General features: G+C 45.4%; 1 protein-coding gene across 1 annotated transcript in view; it reads right to left on the bottom strand.

Moving 5' to 3' along the window:
• Positions 1–13,752, bottom strand: part of col18a1a (collagen type XVIII alpha 1 chain a) — a gene marked incomplete at its 5' end in the record, with an annotated part of 56,541 nt that extends 42,789 nt beyond the window's left edge. The window contains 3 exons of the mRNA XM_083776842.1: positions 4,802–4,870; positions 6,461–6,544; positions 13,099–13,752. Of these exons, the coding sequence (XP_083632968.1) occupies positions 4,802–4,870; positions 6,461–6,544; positions 13,099–13,752 (807 nt within the window). The remainder of the gene's footprint in view (positions 1–4,801; positions 4,871–6,460; positions 6,545–13,098) is intronic.
• Between the last annotated feature and the right edge of the window lie 6,462 nt (positions 13,753–20,214).

The following is a 20,214-nucleotide window of genomic DNA, read 5'->3' as shown; positions in this document are numbered from 1 at the left end:
TTACAGAATGTTACAGTACGTTATGATTTGAGGGTAAAGAAACGGGCCCCTCCCTCCTGTCCCCCGGCCGGGACGCATGGAAAACCTCCCCTCGTAGTCGGGCTTCAAAGAGGACCATGCAATTAATAATGACAACACTTTGATTAATGCCTAATTTATAGTACATTGGCAGTTTGATTGCATCGTTGCTGATTGAATGTATACATTAGCCATATGGTACAGTGAAGCTGACCCGTCTCTCTCTCTCTCTGTCTCTGTCTCTCTCTCTCTCTGTCTCTCTCTCATTCCCCCCTCCTCCCCCCCAGTCCCTGTACTCCCGTATTAAACTATGATTGAAGCTCCAGTTAAAACAACACAACCAGAAGTGCGTTTGATTCACAGAGTCTAGATTCAAGACTGACATCTGGTTTTTTTCCCCTTTTACTGCCTCTATGTATATACTGTAATTGCGATGGGGCGTGCACTGCGCGCATGTGGACGGGATGGGGCGTTACAGACGATCACGTTTCACCTGGCTCGCCTTTCTCTGAACGACGGGGGAGGACGTGTTGTGGTGGGGGTCAGGGTGTTCATGTGTGTGTGTGTGTGTGTGTGTGTGTGTGTGGGGGTGCTATGTGCACAAGAAAGAGCGAGAGACGTAGGCGACAGACAGGAGTTGAAAAAGACAAATGGAGAGAAAGATAGATAGACAAAGAGCAAGTATGAGACGAGTGATGGAGAGAATGTGTGTGTGAGTGTGTGTGTGTGTGTGTGTGTGTGTGTGTGTGTGTGACTGTGTGTGTGTGTGTGTGTTTTGTCTCTCCAGAAAGATAGCCTAAGAATGCAAAAGTGCCTCTGACCAAACAGTGTGCGTGCGTGCGTGCGTGTGTGCGTGCGTGCGTCTGTGTGTTTAGGCGCGCGTCCAGGAGGTGATAAGGCTGCAGTGGATCCAGAATCCACATCCTCATGACAGACAGTGCGGTTCCGTACTTTAGTGCAGACCGGGGTCATTACAGGTGGACAGATTGATTCATCACATCTCTCTCATATTATCTGCGTTATTAATCAACGCACATCTGAAAGTATAACCCTTTGGTTCCCTTTGCTCTGACTCTGACACTGGACACACACTGGTCTGATTTAACGCATTCTGACCTGAGATCAGATTCATACGAGGTTTCCACCGGACACACACTGGTCTGATTTAACGCATTCTGACCTGAGATCAGATTCTAAAAAATGTCAGTCGTTCTTCGATTTTTCTAAAATAGCAGACCTACAAGCTCGTAGCGCGCCACTCGGTGGCACGCTATGAGCTTGTAGATCTGCTATTTTTTCAATAGCTAAAGCATAACATGATGCCGACACCAAAATGGGTCCCCGTTCAGAATGGGTTAAAGGCTTCAGTTCAACTGATTCTAGATAGACAAGGTTATAAATGTCTCTCTCTCTCTCTCTCTGCCACCTTCTGACTGAATATTCTCAGCAGGGACGTACAGGGAATATATACGAGACAAAACGTATAGGTCGTAATGTCGTAAACCACCCATACTGTCACAGTCGTCAGTCCTAGACAGTGGAAGGAACAACCAACACTATCTTGAACTTACAGTTGAGCTACTGTACATGCAGGCTCTCAGGCTGTACTATGACAAGCAAGAAGTAAATGTGCAATAACTCTCTGTGCTCTGCAATATGCACTTTGTTGACTGATGTTTATTGCGACGGTAGGTCACATTTACTATGAAAACCTGAATTTCCGCGTGTCACGTCACACCTCCATATACGTATGGTCACCCCTCGTGACATCGCGCCTCCATATATGGTCACGCCTTGTGACATCACGCCATATATGGAGCTGACCTGTTCTGACATTCCACATGTTGATCCTTCCCCATCCGTCCTTCCTCTTCGATGTCTCCCTTTTTGACTGATGACCTGTCCATTTAAACTCTAGACGGGCCTGTTGGCTGATACCTGTCCATTTAAACTCTAGACGGGCCTGTTGGCTGATACCTGTCCATTTAAACTATAGACGGGCCTGTTGACTGATACCTGTCCATTTAAACTCTAGACGGGCCTGTTGGCTGATACCTGTCCATTTAAACTCTAGACGGGCCTGTTGACTGATACCTGTCCATTTAAACTATAGACGGGCCTGTTGACTGATACCTGTCCATTTAAACTCTAGACGGGCCTGCTGACTGATACCTGTCCATTTAAACTCTAGACGGGCCTTTTGACTGATACCTGTCCATTTAAACTCTAGACGGGCCTGTTGACTGACACCTGTCCATTTAAACTCTAGACGGGCCTGTTGACTGACCCCTGTCCATTTAAACTCTAGACGGGCCTGTTGACTGACACCTGCCCATTTAAACTCTAGACGGGCCTGTTGACTGACCCCTGTCCATTTAAACTCTAGACGGGCCTGTTGACTGACACCTGTCCATTTAAACTCTAGACGGGCCTGTTGGCTGATACCTGTCCATTTAAACTCTAGACGGGCCTGTTGGCTGATACCTGTCCATTTAAACTCTAGACGGGCCTGTTGACTGATACCTGTCCATTTAAACTCTAGACGGGCCTGTTGACTGATACCTGTCCATTTAAACTCTAGACAGGCCTGTTGACTGATACCTGTCCATTTAAACTCTAGACGGACCTGTTGACTGATACCTGTCCATTCAAACTCTAGACGGGCCTGTTGACTGATACCTGTCCATTTAAACTCTAGACAGGCCTGTTGACTGATACCTGTCCATTTAAACTCTAGACAGGCCTGTTGACTGATACCTGTCCATTTAAACTCTAGACGGGCCTGTTGACTGATACCTGTCCATTTAAACTCTAGACAGGCCTGTTGACTGATACCTGTCCATTTAAACACTAGACGGGCCTGTTGACTGATACCTGTCCATTTAAACTCTAGACAGGCCTGTTGACTGATACCTGTCCATTTAAACTCTAGACAGGCCTGTTGACTGATACCTGTCCATTTAAACACTAGACGGGCCTGTTGACTGATACCTGTCCATTTAAACTCTAGACAGGCCTGTTGACTGATACCTGTCCATTTAAACTATAGACGGGCCTGTTGACTGATACCTGTCCATTTAAACTCTAGACAGGCCTGTTGACTGACACCTGTCCATTTAAACTCTAGACGGGCCTGTTGACTGATACCTGTCCATTTAAACTCTAGACGGGCCTGTTGACTGATACCTGTCCATTTAAACTCTAGACGGGCCTGTTGACTGACACCTGTCCATTTAAACTCTAGACGGGCCTGTTGACTGACACCTGCCCATTTAAACTCTAGACGGGCCTGTTGACTGATACCTGTCCATTTAAACTCTAGACGGGCCTGTTGACTGATACCTGTCCATTTAAACTCTAGACGGGCCTGTTGACTGATACCTGTCCATTTAAACTCTAGACGGGCCTGTTGACTGATACCTGTCCATTTAAACTCTAGACGGGCCTGTTGACTGATACCTGTCCATTTAAACTCTAGACGGGCCTGTTGACTGACACCTGTCCATTTAAACTCTAGACGGGCCTGTTGGCTGATACCTGTCCATTTAAATTCTAGACGGGCCTGTTGACTGATACCTGTCCATTTAAACTCTAGACGGGCCTGTTGACTGACACCTGTCCATTTAAACTCTAGACGGGCCTGTTGACTGATACCTGTCCATTTAAACGAAAACTTCTCGGAATCTGAATGCGATTTCATTTCACTCTACCGTTCACCCTCAGGAAAAGAAGGAAATACAGTTAAAATTCTGGAGCTGAGATGTGAGGTTCCAGCACTCAGAGATACTGTATGTGTGTGCATAGTGTGCACTTGTCCTGTACGTTACTGTATGCGTGTGCATAGCGTGCACTTGGCCTGTACGTTACTGTATGTGTGTGCATAGTGTGCACTTGTCCTGTACTTTGCAGCAATAAGGAACTGGTGCTGTCTCTCTGACACCACAGGGCACGGAGGGACACTGAGCATGATTATTTATAACTACGGGCACTTCAGTCTCCAGTCCTTTCTGACTGTGCCGTCGCCAAACATAAATTCCTCCCCTGCCTGACCCGAGGCTAAACTCTTGGCAACTATCGACCTCTTGATGTAAAACAAATCTGTCCCTTATCGTATAAACCAGACGCAGCAGCCCGGGCCGTTCCAGACATCGACTCAGCACTTTCTTATGCCACTCAGGGGACGGAGAGGGCTCGGACGCACGCAGCGTTGCATGAGGAATCAGCGATGGCTGCCGTTACAGTAGTAGAAGTATACTGTAGTAAGGAGATCTGTTTCACAGACGACTCTGGTCTCCCGATAATCATCATCTGGAGCATGCTAATCCCAGCGGTATCGTCGGCGGTCAGCTGTTTGGATCTCTAGGAAAGCTTTTTATCCCCTGCATTGTGATGTCTGGATTTATAATGTTACATTTGAAGGAATCTGCCCCTAAATGCCAGAAAGATTTTGTTCAAGCCAATCTGATGGGAAACATAAGAGCTACAGAACTACAGTACAATATTAACCTCTTTTAAAGAACCTCTGAAAGATTATATTTTTAAAGGTTTGCGTCACATTTTCACGATTTTTCTAAAATAGCAGGTCTACGAGCTCATAGCTATGAGCTTGTAGATCTGCTATTTTTCAATAGCTAAAGTATAACAATGGGTTAAGTATCTAATTTCTAAAGAAGACATGATGTTCGGTGGAGAGGAAAAGATCCCGGCGAAAGGAAGGTAAAAAAAATTAAAATAAAAATATAAATGAAAAGGAACATATTAGTAATGTAGTACTGTTTCATACCGGGACGGGTTTCGGGGGTCCATCTCCTCGTATCGACACCTCGACGCGGCCACTTCCTTCCCCTGAGGCCTGGGAGGGACAGAAGGAGGAGAGAGAGAAATAAATTATAAAAAATGAACTGAGTGGTGCAACTCCCCTCTCCCCTCTCCCTCTCTCTGTAATTAGCAGGCAACAGTGCAGCACTATCTCTCTCTGTTTCTGGCACAACAGCGCCACTTTTGCCCCTACTGGTACTCTAAACATAGTAACATAGTCCCATCCCATTGCTGTTCCTTGGAGTGGCTGCACCACTCTGTAACTGTATGCAATGCAACAGTGTTAAAACATGTAGAAATGTCTGAGTCCGCACTAATGAAGATGAAGATGAAAGTCAAATTATTGCACGTGTTGTGCAGTTTAAGGCGATTCAGAAGCATACGCGGTGGCTCAGGGGTAGAGTGCCTGGATGGTAACCGTAAGGTTGCCAGTTCAAACCCGGGCTCCCCCAGAGTTACTGTCGAAGTGTCCTTGAGCAAGACACTGAACCCCTAATTGCTCCCGATGTGCTAGTTGGTGCCTTGCATGGTTTCCGCTGCCATCGGTGTATGAATGGGTGAATGTAATGCACAATCTCTGTAAAGCGCCTTGGATAAAGGCGCTATATAAATGCACCATTTACCATTTATACTGTATAAACCCAGCACTCACATCAAACGGAGCAGAAAACCATGTATCCGTTGGAAAATGTGGGGATAAAAAAATCCCCACAGCGCATGTTCGCCCGGCATCCACAGGGCGAACACACGCAGACTGTCCACTGAGAGCATAATTAAAAGAAAGGCTGAAACAGCTGTGAATGGGGAAATCACGGGCGATGAGAGGCCACACAAACACATCCCGCGGTGGGGGAGCCTGTCATTTTGCACCTGGAGTTTGTTTTTCCCCCCCATTTAATCCAAACAACATCTGAAGACTGAGTGATAAAACACACAGGAAAATCTGTTTTGTGTGTGTGTGTTTTTTTGAGTGGTGCAACGACTCCAAGGAACCGCCTATGTATGTGTTAATGAGCACGAGTATGACTATTAGTACCAGTAGGGGCGCTGTTGTGCCAGAAACAGAGAGAGATAGTGCTCTGAGAGCTAATGAGAGAGAGAGAGAGAGAGAGAGGAGGAGAGAGGAAAGGAAAGGTACTATGTTTATCCTGAGGGTAACTGGACTAAGCTCAAGAACTTGTTTACAGCCAGGCCCTGCTCATAGAACATTTCATGGTAGGGGTTCAATGCCTTGCTCAAGGGCACTTCAGCGGTGGTAATTTTAACGTGCCGGTCCGGGGATACGAACTAGCGACCTTCCGATATCAAGACCGCTCCGCAAGCCGTTCGGCCATCGCTGACCGAGAGAGAGAGAGGAGGTTGGGGGGGGGGGGAGTGGGAGATGCACCACTCAGTTCACACGGGTGTGATTTATTTTTTTATTCTTGCTCACAAGCTATCTGAGCATCTGCCATGTGGGGCCAGTGTGTTGTTGATGTGGATGTGTACACTAAAAAATAACAGTTAACCACTGACCGGCTGCAATGGGACACCTGTGTTTGTGTGTACTGTATGTGTGATCTGTTACAGTAGGTCACCTGGGTCTCACAGATTAAAGTTCTGGGGTTTTTTCCCCCTCACTCACCACGTCAGAGTCGTCTTCATCGTCTTCACAGTGTCGCTGCGCTGCGCGAGCGTTTCCTACCACTCTGAGCTCCGAGATCCGGCCCTGGAAACACACACACACACACACACACACACACACACACACACACACACACACACACACACAGAAATGAGACACCAGTGAGTGAGAGAGGACCCCGGAAATAAATAAAAACTTACAGTATTGTAGGAATCTCCACTTTGAGAGCAGCGGTAATGTACATCTAACTTAACCCATTTTGACCTGAGATCAGATTCTAAAAATGTCTTTATACATCCTGACAGTTTTCTGAAAAAGCTATGTTTCTATGTCAGTGGTTCTTCGATTTTTCAAAAATAGCAGACCTACAAGCTATTTTTCAATAGCTAAAGCATAACATAATGCTAACACCAAAAGGGGTCCCCGCCCAAAATTGGTTAAGTGCTGTACTAAAGTACAATATTGAGGTATTTGTGCTTTACTTACTGTAAGTATTTCCAATTTACTTCTATTCTGCTACATCTCAGAGGCAAATATTGTACTTTTACTCCACTCCCACTACAATTATTTGGAAACTTTAGTTACTAGTAACTTTTTTAGATTTTGATTATCACTACAAAACATACATTGACCACTTTGGCCATATATATATACACTTTGTCCATTTGAAAATAGCCGATCTACAAGATCACACTCCCTGCACACGGTGACTCGACGCAACAAAACCTACTGTCAAATGAGGACGTGTCATATTGTGTCTGCACTGCCTGCTTCTCACACAGACACACGCACACACGCACGCACTCATACACACAGTACTTGCTTACATTAGTCTAAACATCTACGCGCAGATAAACACAGACTGATCTCTGTGAACTGCCGGCTTCCTGCTACGTGGGAACACGTTTTTTAGGGAATCCCCACCTTTGCAGAAAATCAGAGGTTCTATTGATACCGTATGCAGCAGACTGAATAATGAGCCCGCTGCGTCGGAAATGACACTATCTTTATATCCCTATCTCTGCTCTCTCTCTCACAGCCTCCTGCTGAACGGACGTTCTCACGCAGGAAGGGACTTGTTCGGCGGCGTCCATTAATGCTACAGTATCTCCACAGCGATCAACAGACCATTAGCTTTGACACCAAAAGAGCGATTGTTCCCGCTTTCAACATGATGAATTATCCCAGTGTCTCAAGTTGACTCCATGAGGCCGAGTTATTGTCGTGAAATATAGCTTTTCGAATAGACCTTTGATGCAGATGTGAGTGACCCGTCACTTAAGAGTTCCAAACCTAATTGTGACAAGCCCTTAAAGTTTAATGTGTTAAGCTTGTACAGTATCTAATGCATCCGTATCTTTGGATCCATATCTTTTTGTGATTTTGCGCTGTATGAAAAGGTCAGTTTCTGAATGGAATGATTCGGACAATCCACTTTTTCTCGTGATATTTTTTATTTAAAAAACGAAAATCTTCAGAGAAAGGGCCTGCTTAAAAGTAGGAGGTTATTCAGTTTGTACGACATTGGCTGTATACCCTCTGTACAAAAATATCTTCCAAACAAACCAAATCCCCAAGTTTGTATTATAAATGCATGAGATAAATATTTAGAGCTTTTCTGGGGCTTTATTTGATTATAGGAGGATGACATTCTCACAAGACCCTCCTATAAGTCGTGGAGCAGACAGAGAGGTCACCTAATTACACCCAGTTCTGACCCCGGAGGCAAGGTTAACCCATTCTGGGCGGGAACCCCTTTGGGTGTTTTAAGCATTACGTTATGCTTTAGCCATTGGAAAATAGCAGATCTACAAGCTCATAGCGCGGCACCGAGTGCCGCGCTACGAGCTTGTAGGTCTGCTATTTTTTTGAAAAGTCTTGAAAATGTGTTGAAAATCTTTGAATATGTATATTCTTTCAGAGCGAAGGTTTTTAACTCAAATCATTGTTTCTTGGGGGGTATCCCTGGAACAACATATTTTCAGATGGGGGTCGGAGGCCAATTACATACCTTTTTGGGGGTCTCCGACATGAAAATGTTTGAGAACGACTGACATAGAAACAGAGGTTTTTCAGAAAACTGTCAGGATTTTAGAAGACATTGGTAGAATCGTCCTAACGTCTAAAGGGGGCTAAGCTCCCTGTTGCTTCATATATGCTGTCTCTCACGGTACAGTAGCGACAAGAGAGTGCGTTACATAATCAGTCACTTTATTTGTATATTACTTCTCAAAACAGAACTGTGTGTCTTGAAGGACAAATTGACAGCTGACTGGGTGAAAGGTCTGTTGGGACAAAATCCCTTCAACATAATTTGGCCTTGTTATAACAACAGAGGGGGGGTCTGGGGGTCCTTGAGGGGGTTCTCAGAGGGGGATCTGGGGGTCCTTGAGGGGGTTCTCAGAGGGGGATCTGGGGGTCCTTGAGGGGGTTCCAGGGGGGGGGGTCTGGGGGTCCTTGAGGGGGTTCCAGGGGGTCCCCAGCAAAATGAGAAACAGATTTTTAACACTTTAACCCTATTTATTTTATTCTTCGGAAATGTGAAAAAAACAATTGTGAGACGTGTTGGAATCATTTTGAACGTCTTCTCTTCCCTGACATAGATGATTTTCAAACGGGGGGTCCGCGGCATAAAACCTATTACATTTGGGCGGTCCTTTGACATAGAAAAACACCACTGTGTTGCAGTATGAGAACAGTATGAGAACAGTATGAGAACAGTATGAGAACAGTATGAGAACAGTATGAGAACAGTATGAGAACAGTATGAGAACAGTATGAGAACAGTACGAGAACAGTCACATTTATACCAATACAGATCCTTGTGTACAGTAAACGAAGTGTGAAAAAAACCATCACATCCCCAATTAACCCACTTTGACCTGAGGACGATTCTACTAAATGTCTTCCTGACGAATCCTGACAGTTCTCTGAAAAACCCTCTGTGTCTACAGTATGTGTCAGTTGTGTTCAAACAGTTTCATGTCAAGGACCCCCAAACATATCTGTAATTGGCCGCCGAGCCCCATCTGAAAATATGTTGTTCCAGGGACCCCCCCAGAAGCAAAGATTGTGCAACGATTTGTGCCACATTTTCACGAAAAAGAAAAAAAAGAAATAGCAGACCTACAAGCTCGTAGCGTGCCACTCGGTGGCACGCTATGAGCTTGTAGATCTGCTATTTTTCAATAGCTAAATTGTAACATAATGTTTAGAACACCAAAACATGTCATACAGCTTCCTGGTGAAACAGGGTACTATATAAACTATATTTGTCAGCAGCCCATTATTTATCTGTTGAACTTTGTCCAAAGAATTCTTCATTTAGGATGAAAGGGCTTTCCTCTTATCAGCCACAGACAAAGAAGTAAACCCCTCTGTATGTTTCCTTTTCATGTCTCCGTTCCATATCTCTCTCATCAAAGCTTCATTCATGATTCACTCCCCGAGGGAAGTGGATTGTTGCTTCCACAACTCTCCAAGAATGAGGCATTTATCTAAATAATTATGAAAGTCTGGAGTTTTATGTACATCCAATTATCCCCTTAACTAGTCGATAAAGCTATTCCTGACGTAAATGAATTACCAAAGCACTAATTAAACAAAACAGTTTAATCAGCAATGAACGTGACGTGTGTGAGTCAACTCTTAAGGTATAGTGAAGTTATAAACGGTATATGTACAGTAATTGTTTTTTTTTGGGGGGTTTTGTAACGATTTTGTAATCCCAATGATTACAGTAATTGTTTCTGTCACGATCTTCTGTGATCAAAATGCTTTCGTTACAAAGCAAATCGTACCTACAACCTGTTCTTTTTTTTGTTAAATTTTCCCGAGGCAGTCTGTCTGTTAGTATACTCCTATAGCCTTGTTTTCTTTTTTCAAATGATATTTAATATTTAAGTTGTTTCTCCTCATAATGCTGTGGGGTTTTCGTTATACTGTACATACAGTAGATTGCATTACATTACGGTTCTGCACATAAACCCATTGAATAGTCCCCGTTGATGCTAAGGGGTTTTAATGAGGGTTAGTGTCAGTGGTGGAAAGTACTGTACTTAATTACAATTTTGAGGAATTTGTACTTTACTTGAGTATTTCCAATTTCCAGTACTTTTACTACTACTCCACTACATCTCGGAGCCAAAATTTGTACTTTTACTTCAGTACAGTTATTTGAAAACTTTAGTTACTAGTTACTTTGGAGATTTCAACCCTATACATTTCGGCCATTTGAAAATAGCCGATCTACAAGCTCACAATGCGTCACATTGTGAGCTTGTAGACCAGAATAGATTTTCTACACATTTTGAATTTGTGAGATGTGACATTCTGCAATATGAGTACTTTTTACTTTTAGTACTTTAAGTACATTTTGATGCAGATACTTTTGTACTTTTGTACTTTTTACATTTTCAATTCCGGTACTTTTACTTGTAACGAAGTACTTCTAAATTGCAGTATTGGTACTTTTACTTAAGTAAAACAATTGAGTACCTTTTTCCACCATGAGTGGTTAGCGTGTGTCTCTCTCTCTCTTTTTTTTTTATATATATATTTTTTATCCCACGATAACCCATTTTTCACCACTGTGTCAATCATCTAATGTGATCCTGGGCTCTACACACACCCTCCACCAACCTAGTCCCCATATATGTGGGACAAGGGGAGAGCAACGGACTTGAACTCATGCTTCCTTAATGCCTGAGTGTCCAAGTTGCTCCTTTACACCTGACAGGGGGGAGTTTCCCTGGTTGGACGTAGCGTGTGGAAGGAACACGTTATTCCAACCAGTTCCTTTCCCCTCCATCAGGCGCCCCGGCTGGCCAGGGGGAGGCAGTATGGAGACCAGTTCCTTTCCCCTCCATCAGGCGCCCCGGCTGGCCAGGGGGAGGCAGTATAGAGACCAGTTCCTTTCCCCTCCATCAGGCGCCCCGGCTGGCCAGGGGGAGGCAGTATAGTGTGTCTCTCTCTTTAACCCAAACTAAACACCCTGGTGTACTTTTTCTCAAAACACGAGAATGCATCCGAGAGCGAGTGGAGTTGACCCCCAGACCCCCAGGCTGTGGGGGGGTCCTAGACTATTTCTGCTTTACACTGCTGAGTTGTGTAACCAAAAGGCCAGGCCACACCGAGGGTCAGCGTGCACCTGTCTGCCTGTGTTTACTGACCATAGCTCTGGGGGTCAAGAGGTGGCTGGAGGTCAGGGGGTCAGCGGCCGGGGGTTTACAAGCGTCTCCAAACGAGCAGGAGTTGATTGCACCCCCGACGGCGAGGCACTAGCAATTATCTCTAGTCTGCTATGAACCCTCCAGAGGCCCAGATGTTTGCGCTGGGATTCGGAGCGGGCCAATTTGGGGCAATCAAATCACACAGGAGTTTAATCCAGTAACACAGACCCGACAGCTCCCGGTCCACCGGGTCGGTCCGACTGGGAAACAGTAAAAAAGGTATAAAGCTATTCTGAACTCTGACCCAAATTCACTCGGTCTGCAGCTGACTGTCGGTTTTAACCACTTTAAGCCCGGTTATATTTTTATAAGTTAACCCATTTTGACCTGAGATCAGATTCTAAGAATGTCTTCTACATCCTGACAGTTCTCTGAAGAAGCTATGTTTCTATGTCAGTCGTTCTTTGATTTTTCAAAAATAGCAGACCTACAGCTTGTAGATCTGCTATTTTTCAATAGCTAAAGCATAACATAATGCTAACACCAAAAGGGGTTCCCACCCAAAATGGGTCAACCACTTTAAGCCCGATTATATTTTATAAGTCAGTGTGACATGTTAATGTCAATGATAGTCTCACATGGTGAAAATAACCGATCTACAAGCTCACAGCATATTCAATATTTTTGAAGCTGTGTATAATGACCAAAATAGGGACGCCAGGTTGAAAGCGGATAAGTAAATTTTAGCCAGTGTTTACGTGAGTGATTTTCTTCCAGAGATAAAGAATTTGTTTTGTTTTTAAGCATCCTAAATTCTGTTTGCCTGCGAGGCAGGAAACGCCACCAGTAAAGAAACATCTCAAGGTGAACCCTCTCTTTAACCCTTTCCTTTCCTCAGGATATAAATATAACCTCACATCCTGGTTGTTCAAAGCATCGACCTCTAACGTCTACGTCAACGAGGACCAGTTGAAACGGACTTCTGTATAATTATGTAGCGTGGTTAATAGTGCTTCCACTTGCCCAGGCATTATATTGTATTGTGATCCAGTGTTCTGTGACTTTAAGAGTCCAGGCGGTTGCCTTTAAGGAAATGACGTAACCTACCGCACTTCCTATTTCATACTGGCTTTGAAAGCGGTAGGTTGTGTTTATTTTGCTCTGCAGATTGTTTACATATGTACCTATGTACCCAAGGTTGTTAAGACACATACTGTGTTCTCATGGTACTGCATCTGCTTTATTTCCAGCAAATGTAATGTGGAAAACATACGAGTCAGAGCAGAGCAGTGATTGCCTCGTTGTCTTTTGTGCAGAATAAATCTACTCACTGCTGAGATCCTGGTCTATGGTGCTTCATATAACACGTCTGTTACACATACATACCAGGAACTTGTCCGGGGTCGGCCCCTCCCTCTGTATACATACCAGGAACTTGTCCGGGTCGGGTTAGTTCTGTATACATACCAGGAACTTGTCCGGGTCGGCGCCTCCCGCCTGCCCCACGAACACGCCGGCGCCCGCCTCCAGCTCCATGTCGTCGGGCGACCTCTCGAAGCGCTTCACCTGGGCGTCGGCGTCGCAGTTGAGGTAGAAGAACACCCGCTCGTCCTCCACGGCGATGGCGAAGCGCGTCCACTTGTCCCGCAGCGAGGGCACGGCGAAGCGGGCCGCCTCGTAGGACTCCAGCGAGTCGGGCTCCGTGTAGTACAGCACCACGTCCTGCTGCTTGGCGCCCCCGGGGCCCGGGGCGGGGCGCACGGCCGACAGCTTGACGGCCACGTACATGATGCGCTGGGAGCCGTCCGTCAGGGAGAAGACCACGCCGCCGCGGTCCGACGTGGGCATCAGGTGGAAGACCACGCTGAAGTCCCGGTAGAAGGGGTTGGGCAGGTGGGCGCGCGCCAGCTGGCCCGTGTTGGCCTCGGGCCCGAACACGTAGCTGGGCCGGCCGTCGGGCCCGTCGTAGACCGTGGTGATCTCAGGCGGGGGAGGGTCTCCGATCAGCTGCAGCAGGGAGACGCCGCTCTCTTCTATTGGAGGAGACAAGACAGGACGTGAGGTCACGGCGTGGAAACACAGGTATAGCGATAGAGCCGTCGCAGTCCCGCCCCCTTTCATGGCGACACCACGCCAGGCCCAGGAAATAGTTCCCACAATGCATTTGTCCTCAGACATTTAAAAACATTTATTTAAAGACCTTTTAAGCGTCGTACGAAGCCAACTCGAGTCGTGACAAATCGTGACAACAAACACAATATCTTGGACCAAACAAATAATTACAAATTACAAACCAAACCAAACAAAAACAACAAAAAAAGTGTAACCTGCCGTTTTCTTCTTCTTTCTAATTATTTGTTTGGCCCAAAACATTGCGTCACAACTGGAGTTGTCTTTGTCCACGGCGTAAACGTCTTTCAATAAATACTTTCTGAAAAGTCTATGAGGAAAATGAACGGGGAATTATTTTCCGGGTCTCTCTCAAGGGGGCGGGGCTGTGGGGACGCTCTATGGGGGCATAGACATAAAAAGGTAGACCCCTCCTCCTCCTCCTCCGGTTCTGGGGCGATGTGTGTATCGCATGGCGGCTGACATTTTGGTTTCCATTATGGCAGAGTTGCCACTCAAAGTGACTACTGGGCTGGGCCAATTACTCCGGGACTTCTCCGGGGCATTCACTTCTAGTCATTTTTATTAGTTGACTAGTTGCCTAGTCGACTAGTAACTTTTTTTTAATTATTTGTACATTTAAAAACTGTGTACATTGGTGACTATACCTATAATCTACCTGATCTTGAGGCCTACAAAATGGGGGGAAAATAAAAAATAAAAAATATATTTTTTTTCTTAACTAGTACTCAACTAGTATCAACAAAGGTGGACTAGTGGATTTACTAGTTGCTTAATGCCCTATAGCGGAGCCTGATTGGCCAGTAGTCACTGTGAGTGGCAGCATGTTGGAGTTCATATTGAACTCCAAGATGGCGGAACCTCCATAAGATCACATGTCACTGCAATGAACCGCAGCGGCCAAGGAGGTCTCTAGGTTTCTATAACTATGGCGATGCATTCTTTATAAGGGGAGGGGCTGCATGGCAATGGGTTCTTTAGAAGGGGAGGGGCTGCATGGCGGTGGGTTCTTTAGAAGGGGAGGGGCTGCATGGCAATGGGTTCTTTATAAGGGGAGGGGCTGCATGGCGTTGGATTCTTTATAAGGGGAGGGGCTGCATTGCAGGGAATCAGTGTTAGAGAGAGGGGCTCTATTAGTTTGTTGGGGAGGTATAGGTGGACTTGTAGATCAGATCGTCTGTGTGTGATGGACACGGTCGTCTGTCACAAAAGTGTGACCGTGAAAGTGCTCGCGATCAGCAATGACTTCTATGGCTCCTCCCTTCTTCAAACTAACGTAAACATTGTGATGCTTAAAAGGAGAATTCCATACTAAAAGGCTTTCTTACCTTCATTTTGTAGTTGTTACGTCCCCACCATTATTGGCTAATAATTATTGAATTATTGAATGGGGCATTTGGGTGTTGTGCTAATTCGTTTATTTCCATCGCTCAAAAAAATATATTTTTTAAATATATCCTCTCTTCATAATGTAAATAGTATCCCAAGCGGCACACTTTACTACTTATTTCGATGGAAATAAGCGGATTAGCACAAAAACCCCAACCCCCATTGAGGGCTTATTATTAGGGGAAATAGCCAATAATGCACTTTTGCACAAAATAAACACCTGGACCTCTTTGGTGGGGACGTAACAACTACAAATAACACCTGGACCTCTTTGGTGGGGACGTAACAACTACAAATAACACCTGGACCTCTTTGGTGGGGACGTAACAACTACAAATAACACCTGGACCTCTTTGGTGGGGACGTAACAACTACAAAGAAAGGTAGGAAAGCCTTCTAGTCTGAAATTCTCCTTTAAGCCACGCGTCACATTGACACAAAGGTTAGAGATCACATTTCAATATGTCATCAATGCTAATCACAACCGCTGTGCTCAAAGATCAAACACAGCCGTGCCAGCGTAATAATAATATATTAATACAGGAAAAAAAAAAAAAAAAACAGTGTGTTCTTCGCACGGTAGAATTCAGAGTGTTACTTTAACACACACACACACACACACACACACACACACACACACACACACACACACACACACACACACACACACACACACACACACACACACACACACACACACACACACACACACACAAGCTCCTCCTCAGACCGACAAAAGAAGGAACGTTCCAACAGACTTTTCAAGGCCACAAGTAGCAGACTGCCCCCACTACACATGCACGCACGCGCGCATGCGCACACACACACACACACACGCACACACCCCAACCCCCACTATCATCCTAAACTATAGAGCGAGGAATGAATCTTTAGACTCACTAGGGGACAGGGGGGGGGGATTCCAAAATAGACCTTTTGAATGATGGTAGCTCTCAGATATTCTGCTTTCAACACCCATTTCATGTCAAGGACCCCCAAGATTATATGTAATTGGCCGCCCCCCCCATCTGAAAATGTTGTTCCACGATTTTTCAAAAATAGCAGACCTACAAACTCATAGCGCGGCACCAGGTGCCGCGCTATGAGCTTGTAGATCTGCTATTTCTTTTTAAACATAATACCAAAAGGTATTCCTCGCCCAAAATGGGTTAATCAGAACGAGAGACGTCCTGAGAAACGTGACAAACACAAAGAGAGTCAACGTGTACCCATCTCCATTTCCTTTCGTGGTGTCCATGTTTTCAAGGCCCTGTTTTAGCCGGGCCCGGTATACCGTGCATGCGTTCTCTTCACCGGGTTCAAGGACAATGAAGAAGGAATGTGTAGAGGAGGAAACATAAATAAATAAAAAGGTTGAACTGGAGATATACAGTTCACGCTCACACTGTAAGTGATACAGTTTACTTGTTCTTTGAAGAGACGCGGTGGGATGTCCGTCACCCCCGATGACTAATGTGACAGTTTGTATCGTTTGGTTCAAAGACCCCCCCCCCCCCCCCCCTAGAAGTGGAGATCACTGGGGGACCCCAGGTGGGTTTGTTGAAAGTCAAAACACAAGAGGTATTCAGCATGTGTGTGTGTGTGTGTGTGTGTGTGGCCTCTACGCAGCGCGCTGCTCAAATCAGACCCAGGGGTATGCTGAATATACAGTACTGTACTGTACTGTACTGCAGGGGTTCTCAACCCGTGGGTCGCGACCGCTCTGGGGGTCGCCAAATTATTCTGGGGGGGTCCCCAAATTATTTTCGTTTATTTTTTTGCAACTGAATGGCTGTAAAATGGAAATTAAGAGTTTACATATAGTACACATAGTACATGCATGTACTGTACTGTACTGTACTGTACTGTACTGTACTGTACTGTACTGTACTGTACTGTATGCCACCAAACAATTCAGTGTTTTTTTTTTTTTTTTTTTTTTTTTTTGCGGCTTACGCCTTTATTGATTTTTTAAGGGACAGACAGTATGCTGACAGGAAACGGGAGAGAGATGGGGGGATGACATGCGGTAAAGGCCGTGTCGGGTCCGGGAGTCGAACCCGCGGCACACCGCGACTGGATCACCAGTCCGGTGCCCAGACCGTTACGCTACGGCCTGGGCCACAATTCAGTGTTTTGAGCAAATAAAGAAAGCTGTCGCAATGAAACCAGGACCAAGTACAGCTCTAAAAAGACACTCACACTATTATTTTCTGCAGATGTTCTGCTTTTATGAAACACAGGACAGTAGCAAAGAGCGAAACGCCACAGTTCAGTCATAGACAATTTTCGCAAATTGCAATTAAGTAATATGGCAATCTTTACTAACTGGAAGATTAGACCAGCAAGACCATAGAATTAACCACACACATTTAGCCCATTTTGGGGCGGGAACCCCTTTTGGTGTTGGCATTATGTTACGCTTTAGCTATTGAAAAATAGCAGACCTACAAGCTACATAGCGCGCCACCGAGTGGCGCGCTATGTAGCTTGTAGGTCTGCTATTTCTGAAAAATCGAAGAACGACTGACATGGAAACATGGCTTTTTCAGAAAACTGTCAGGATGTAGAAGAACATTTTTAGAATCTGATCTCAGGTCAAAATGGATTAAATTAAATCACCCAGAGCATTAAAAACACAGATTTGGGATCAGCCTCTCATATAGGAGGAGGACTTGGCGTGCGTCCATGGAGGTCGTGTGGTTGATGTGATGACACACAATGAATAAATTGTCACTTTTTTTTTTTTTTTTTACCAGACCCACTCGTCTCACAGCAGATGTTTGGCTCTGATAAAGAGACACCCCCCGAGGGGAGGGGGGGGGGGGGGGGGGCTTCAGTAGACCTGCATTCACACACAAGTCCACACAAGCAGCCACAACCTGCTGCCTCCCCTCGCCATGTTATTATAATCATAATAAATATCATGACACACATATCTATCCATCTATCTATCTATAAAGTCTCTGTACATACTGTACGTCTGTAATCCACGTAACTCGAGAACCGTTCGCCCCACCGACTTCAAATTCCACCCTCACAAATGGTAAATGGTGCATTTATATAGCGCCTTTATCCAAGGCGCTTTACATAGATTGTGCATTACATTCACCCATTCACACACATTCACACACCTTTACATAGATTGTGCATTACATTCACCCATTCACACACACACATTCATTCACCGATGGCGGCAGAAACCATGCCAGGCACCGACCAGCACATCAGAAGCAATTAGGGTGTTCAGTGTCTTGCTCAAGGACACTTCGACACTAACTCTGGGGGAGCCCACAGGGTTCGAACCGGCAACCCTGAGGTTACCATCCAGCCACTCTACCGCTGAGCCACCTCCGCCCCCAGGGAGTGCACTGCAGTGCCCGGTTCCGAGGTTCGTCAGATAGCCCGGTTGTCCAGATAGAACCGGTACAAAAACCTCTGCCCGGTCTCTGGACCTGGTCACCCCCTAACTCTCCATATATGGAGCTGGCCTGTTTCTGACATCACAATGCTTGTTCTTCTGACATCACAATGCTTGTTCTGACATCACAATGCTTGTTCTGACATCATTCACAATGCTTGTTCTGACATCTGCATACACTCCATATTTGGCCAAGCCTGACAAAGGACTCCATATATGGGCATAAAAAGGGACACAGACAGAATCTGCAGTTGATTTTGAAACCAAACACTGCGAAAGAGCAAACCTCAAAGATGAACGCACTGCTGCTGTAGAAACGGTCACCTTTTGAACTTAAAGTAAACACTGGACTCCGTTGTGGCAACGACGACTCGGTAATGCCCGTCATTGGCTGTGCATGAGTTGGCAGCAGACTAGCTGGGTGAAGATAAGATAATTGACTTGCTGCGAGTCAAAATGAGGTGGAATGTGGCGACACTTCTCCCAAAACAGAGGGCAGAGTTGTCTTTCACATCGTCACAGTGTTCCATGATGAGCACACATTTCCAAAGGGAAATCAAGCCTTTAATTCTCTCCTATGCACGTACTGTACTGTACACAGTCGTACATACAGTAGTACATTTCCACCATAATATCACCTCTCACTCCCCTGTGGTTCCATCATCTGATCATCGGAGGTGCTTCGCCAGCCCTGCATCACTTGTCCTATGCCCCCTGGAACAATAATAAAGGTGTGTGTGTGTGTGTGTGTGTGTGTGTGTGTGTGTGTGTGTGTGTGTGTGTGTGTGTGTGTGTGTGTGTGTGTGTGTGTGTGTGTGTGTGTGTGTGTGTGTGTGCGCGCGCGCGCGCGTGCGTATGTGCGTGCATATGTGCGTGCGTACACGTGCATTCCAACTCAAGGCCATCATTACGGAAACAGCTCACCTATTAAACCTCAAAACCGGGACCAGATGTGCATCTCTTTGGTCTGAATTCGCCACCATGAAATGTATTATTACAAAAAAAAATGTATGTAATGACATGAATTACAATAACTACATCAAAACCACATGGGTGTCTGGGTGGGTTTTGTGTCAGAGTGTCACAAAGTCTGGACAGTCAGGATCATTTTGAATTAAGTTGTCAACTTGACAACAGGCGAACGGAAAGTTGAATATAATGACGTTGAACTTTCTGCCAGAGAAACATCATTCGTCACTTTAGATCTGCCATTACTGTTCACATGGTGAACACATCAACCAGGTGTGCTCCAATAACAATAACACACACCTAGGAGTAGTAGTACATAGACCATCTTTTGTCATGGCAAGATCACGTTGAATCCGTGGAGAACAAAACAAAGCAGGAGTTAACGCTGAAACCGCCTGGACCCTTTGGTGTGGTTTGGGGCCGTTGAATTCCATGCGTTGAATCACTGGGGTCGACGACGCGCGTCAACGTGGACCAGGACATATCACACCGCAGGGACGACGAACGCTGAAACGGTCTTGACCCTTTGGTGTGGTTAGAGGGCTTAAAGTCTTTAAGAATAGCTTCTCACTTCAAACAATAATAGCCATGTTTTGAATGGGGAATTTACATCGTTTTCCGCGTTCAGGAAGGAGATATACGACATCCCAAAATACAATAAGTCCTATGACAAA

The sequence above is a fragment of the Protomyctophum parallelum genome (genome assembly GCF_964188405.1).
Source record: "Protomyctophum parallelum genome assembly, chromosome: 11".
Lineage (NCBI taxonomy): Eukaryota > Metazoa > Chordata > Actinopteri > Myctophiformes > Myctophidae > Protomyctophum > Protomyctophum parallelum.
Note: the sequence above shows the minus strand (reverse complement) of the source record. Positions and strands in the feature narration are given on the sequence as shown.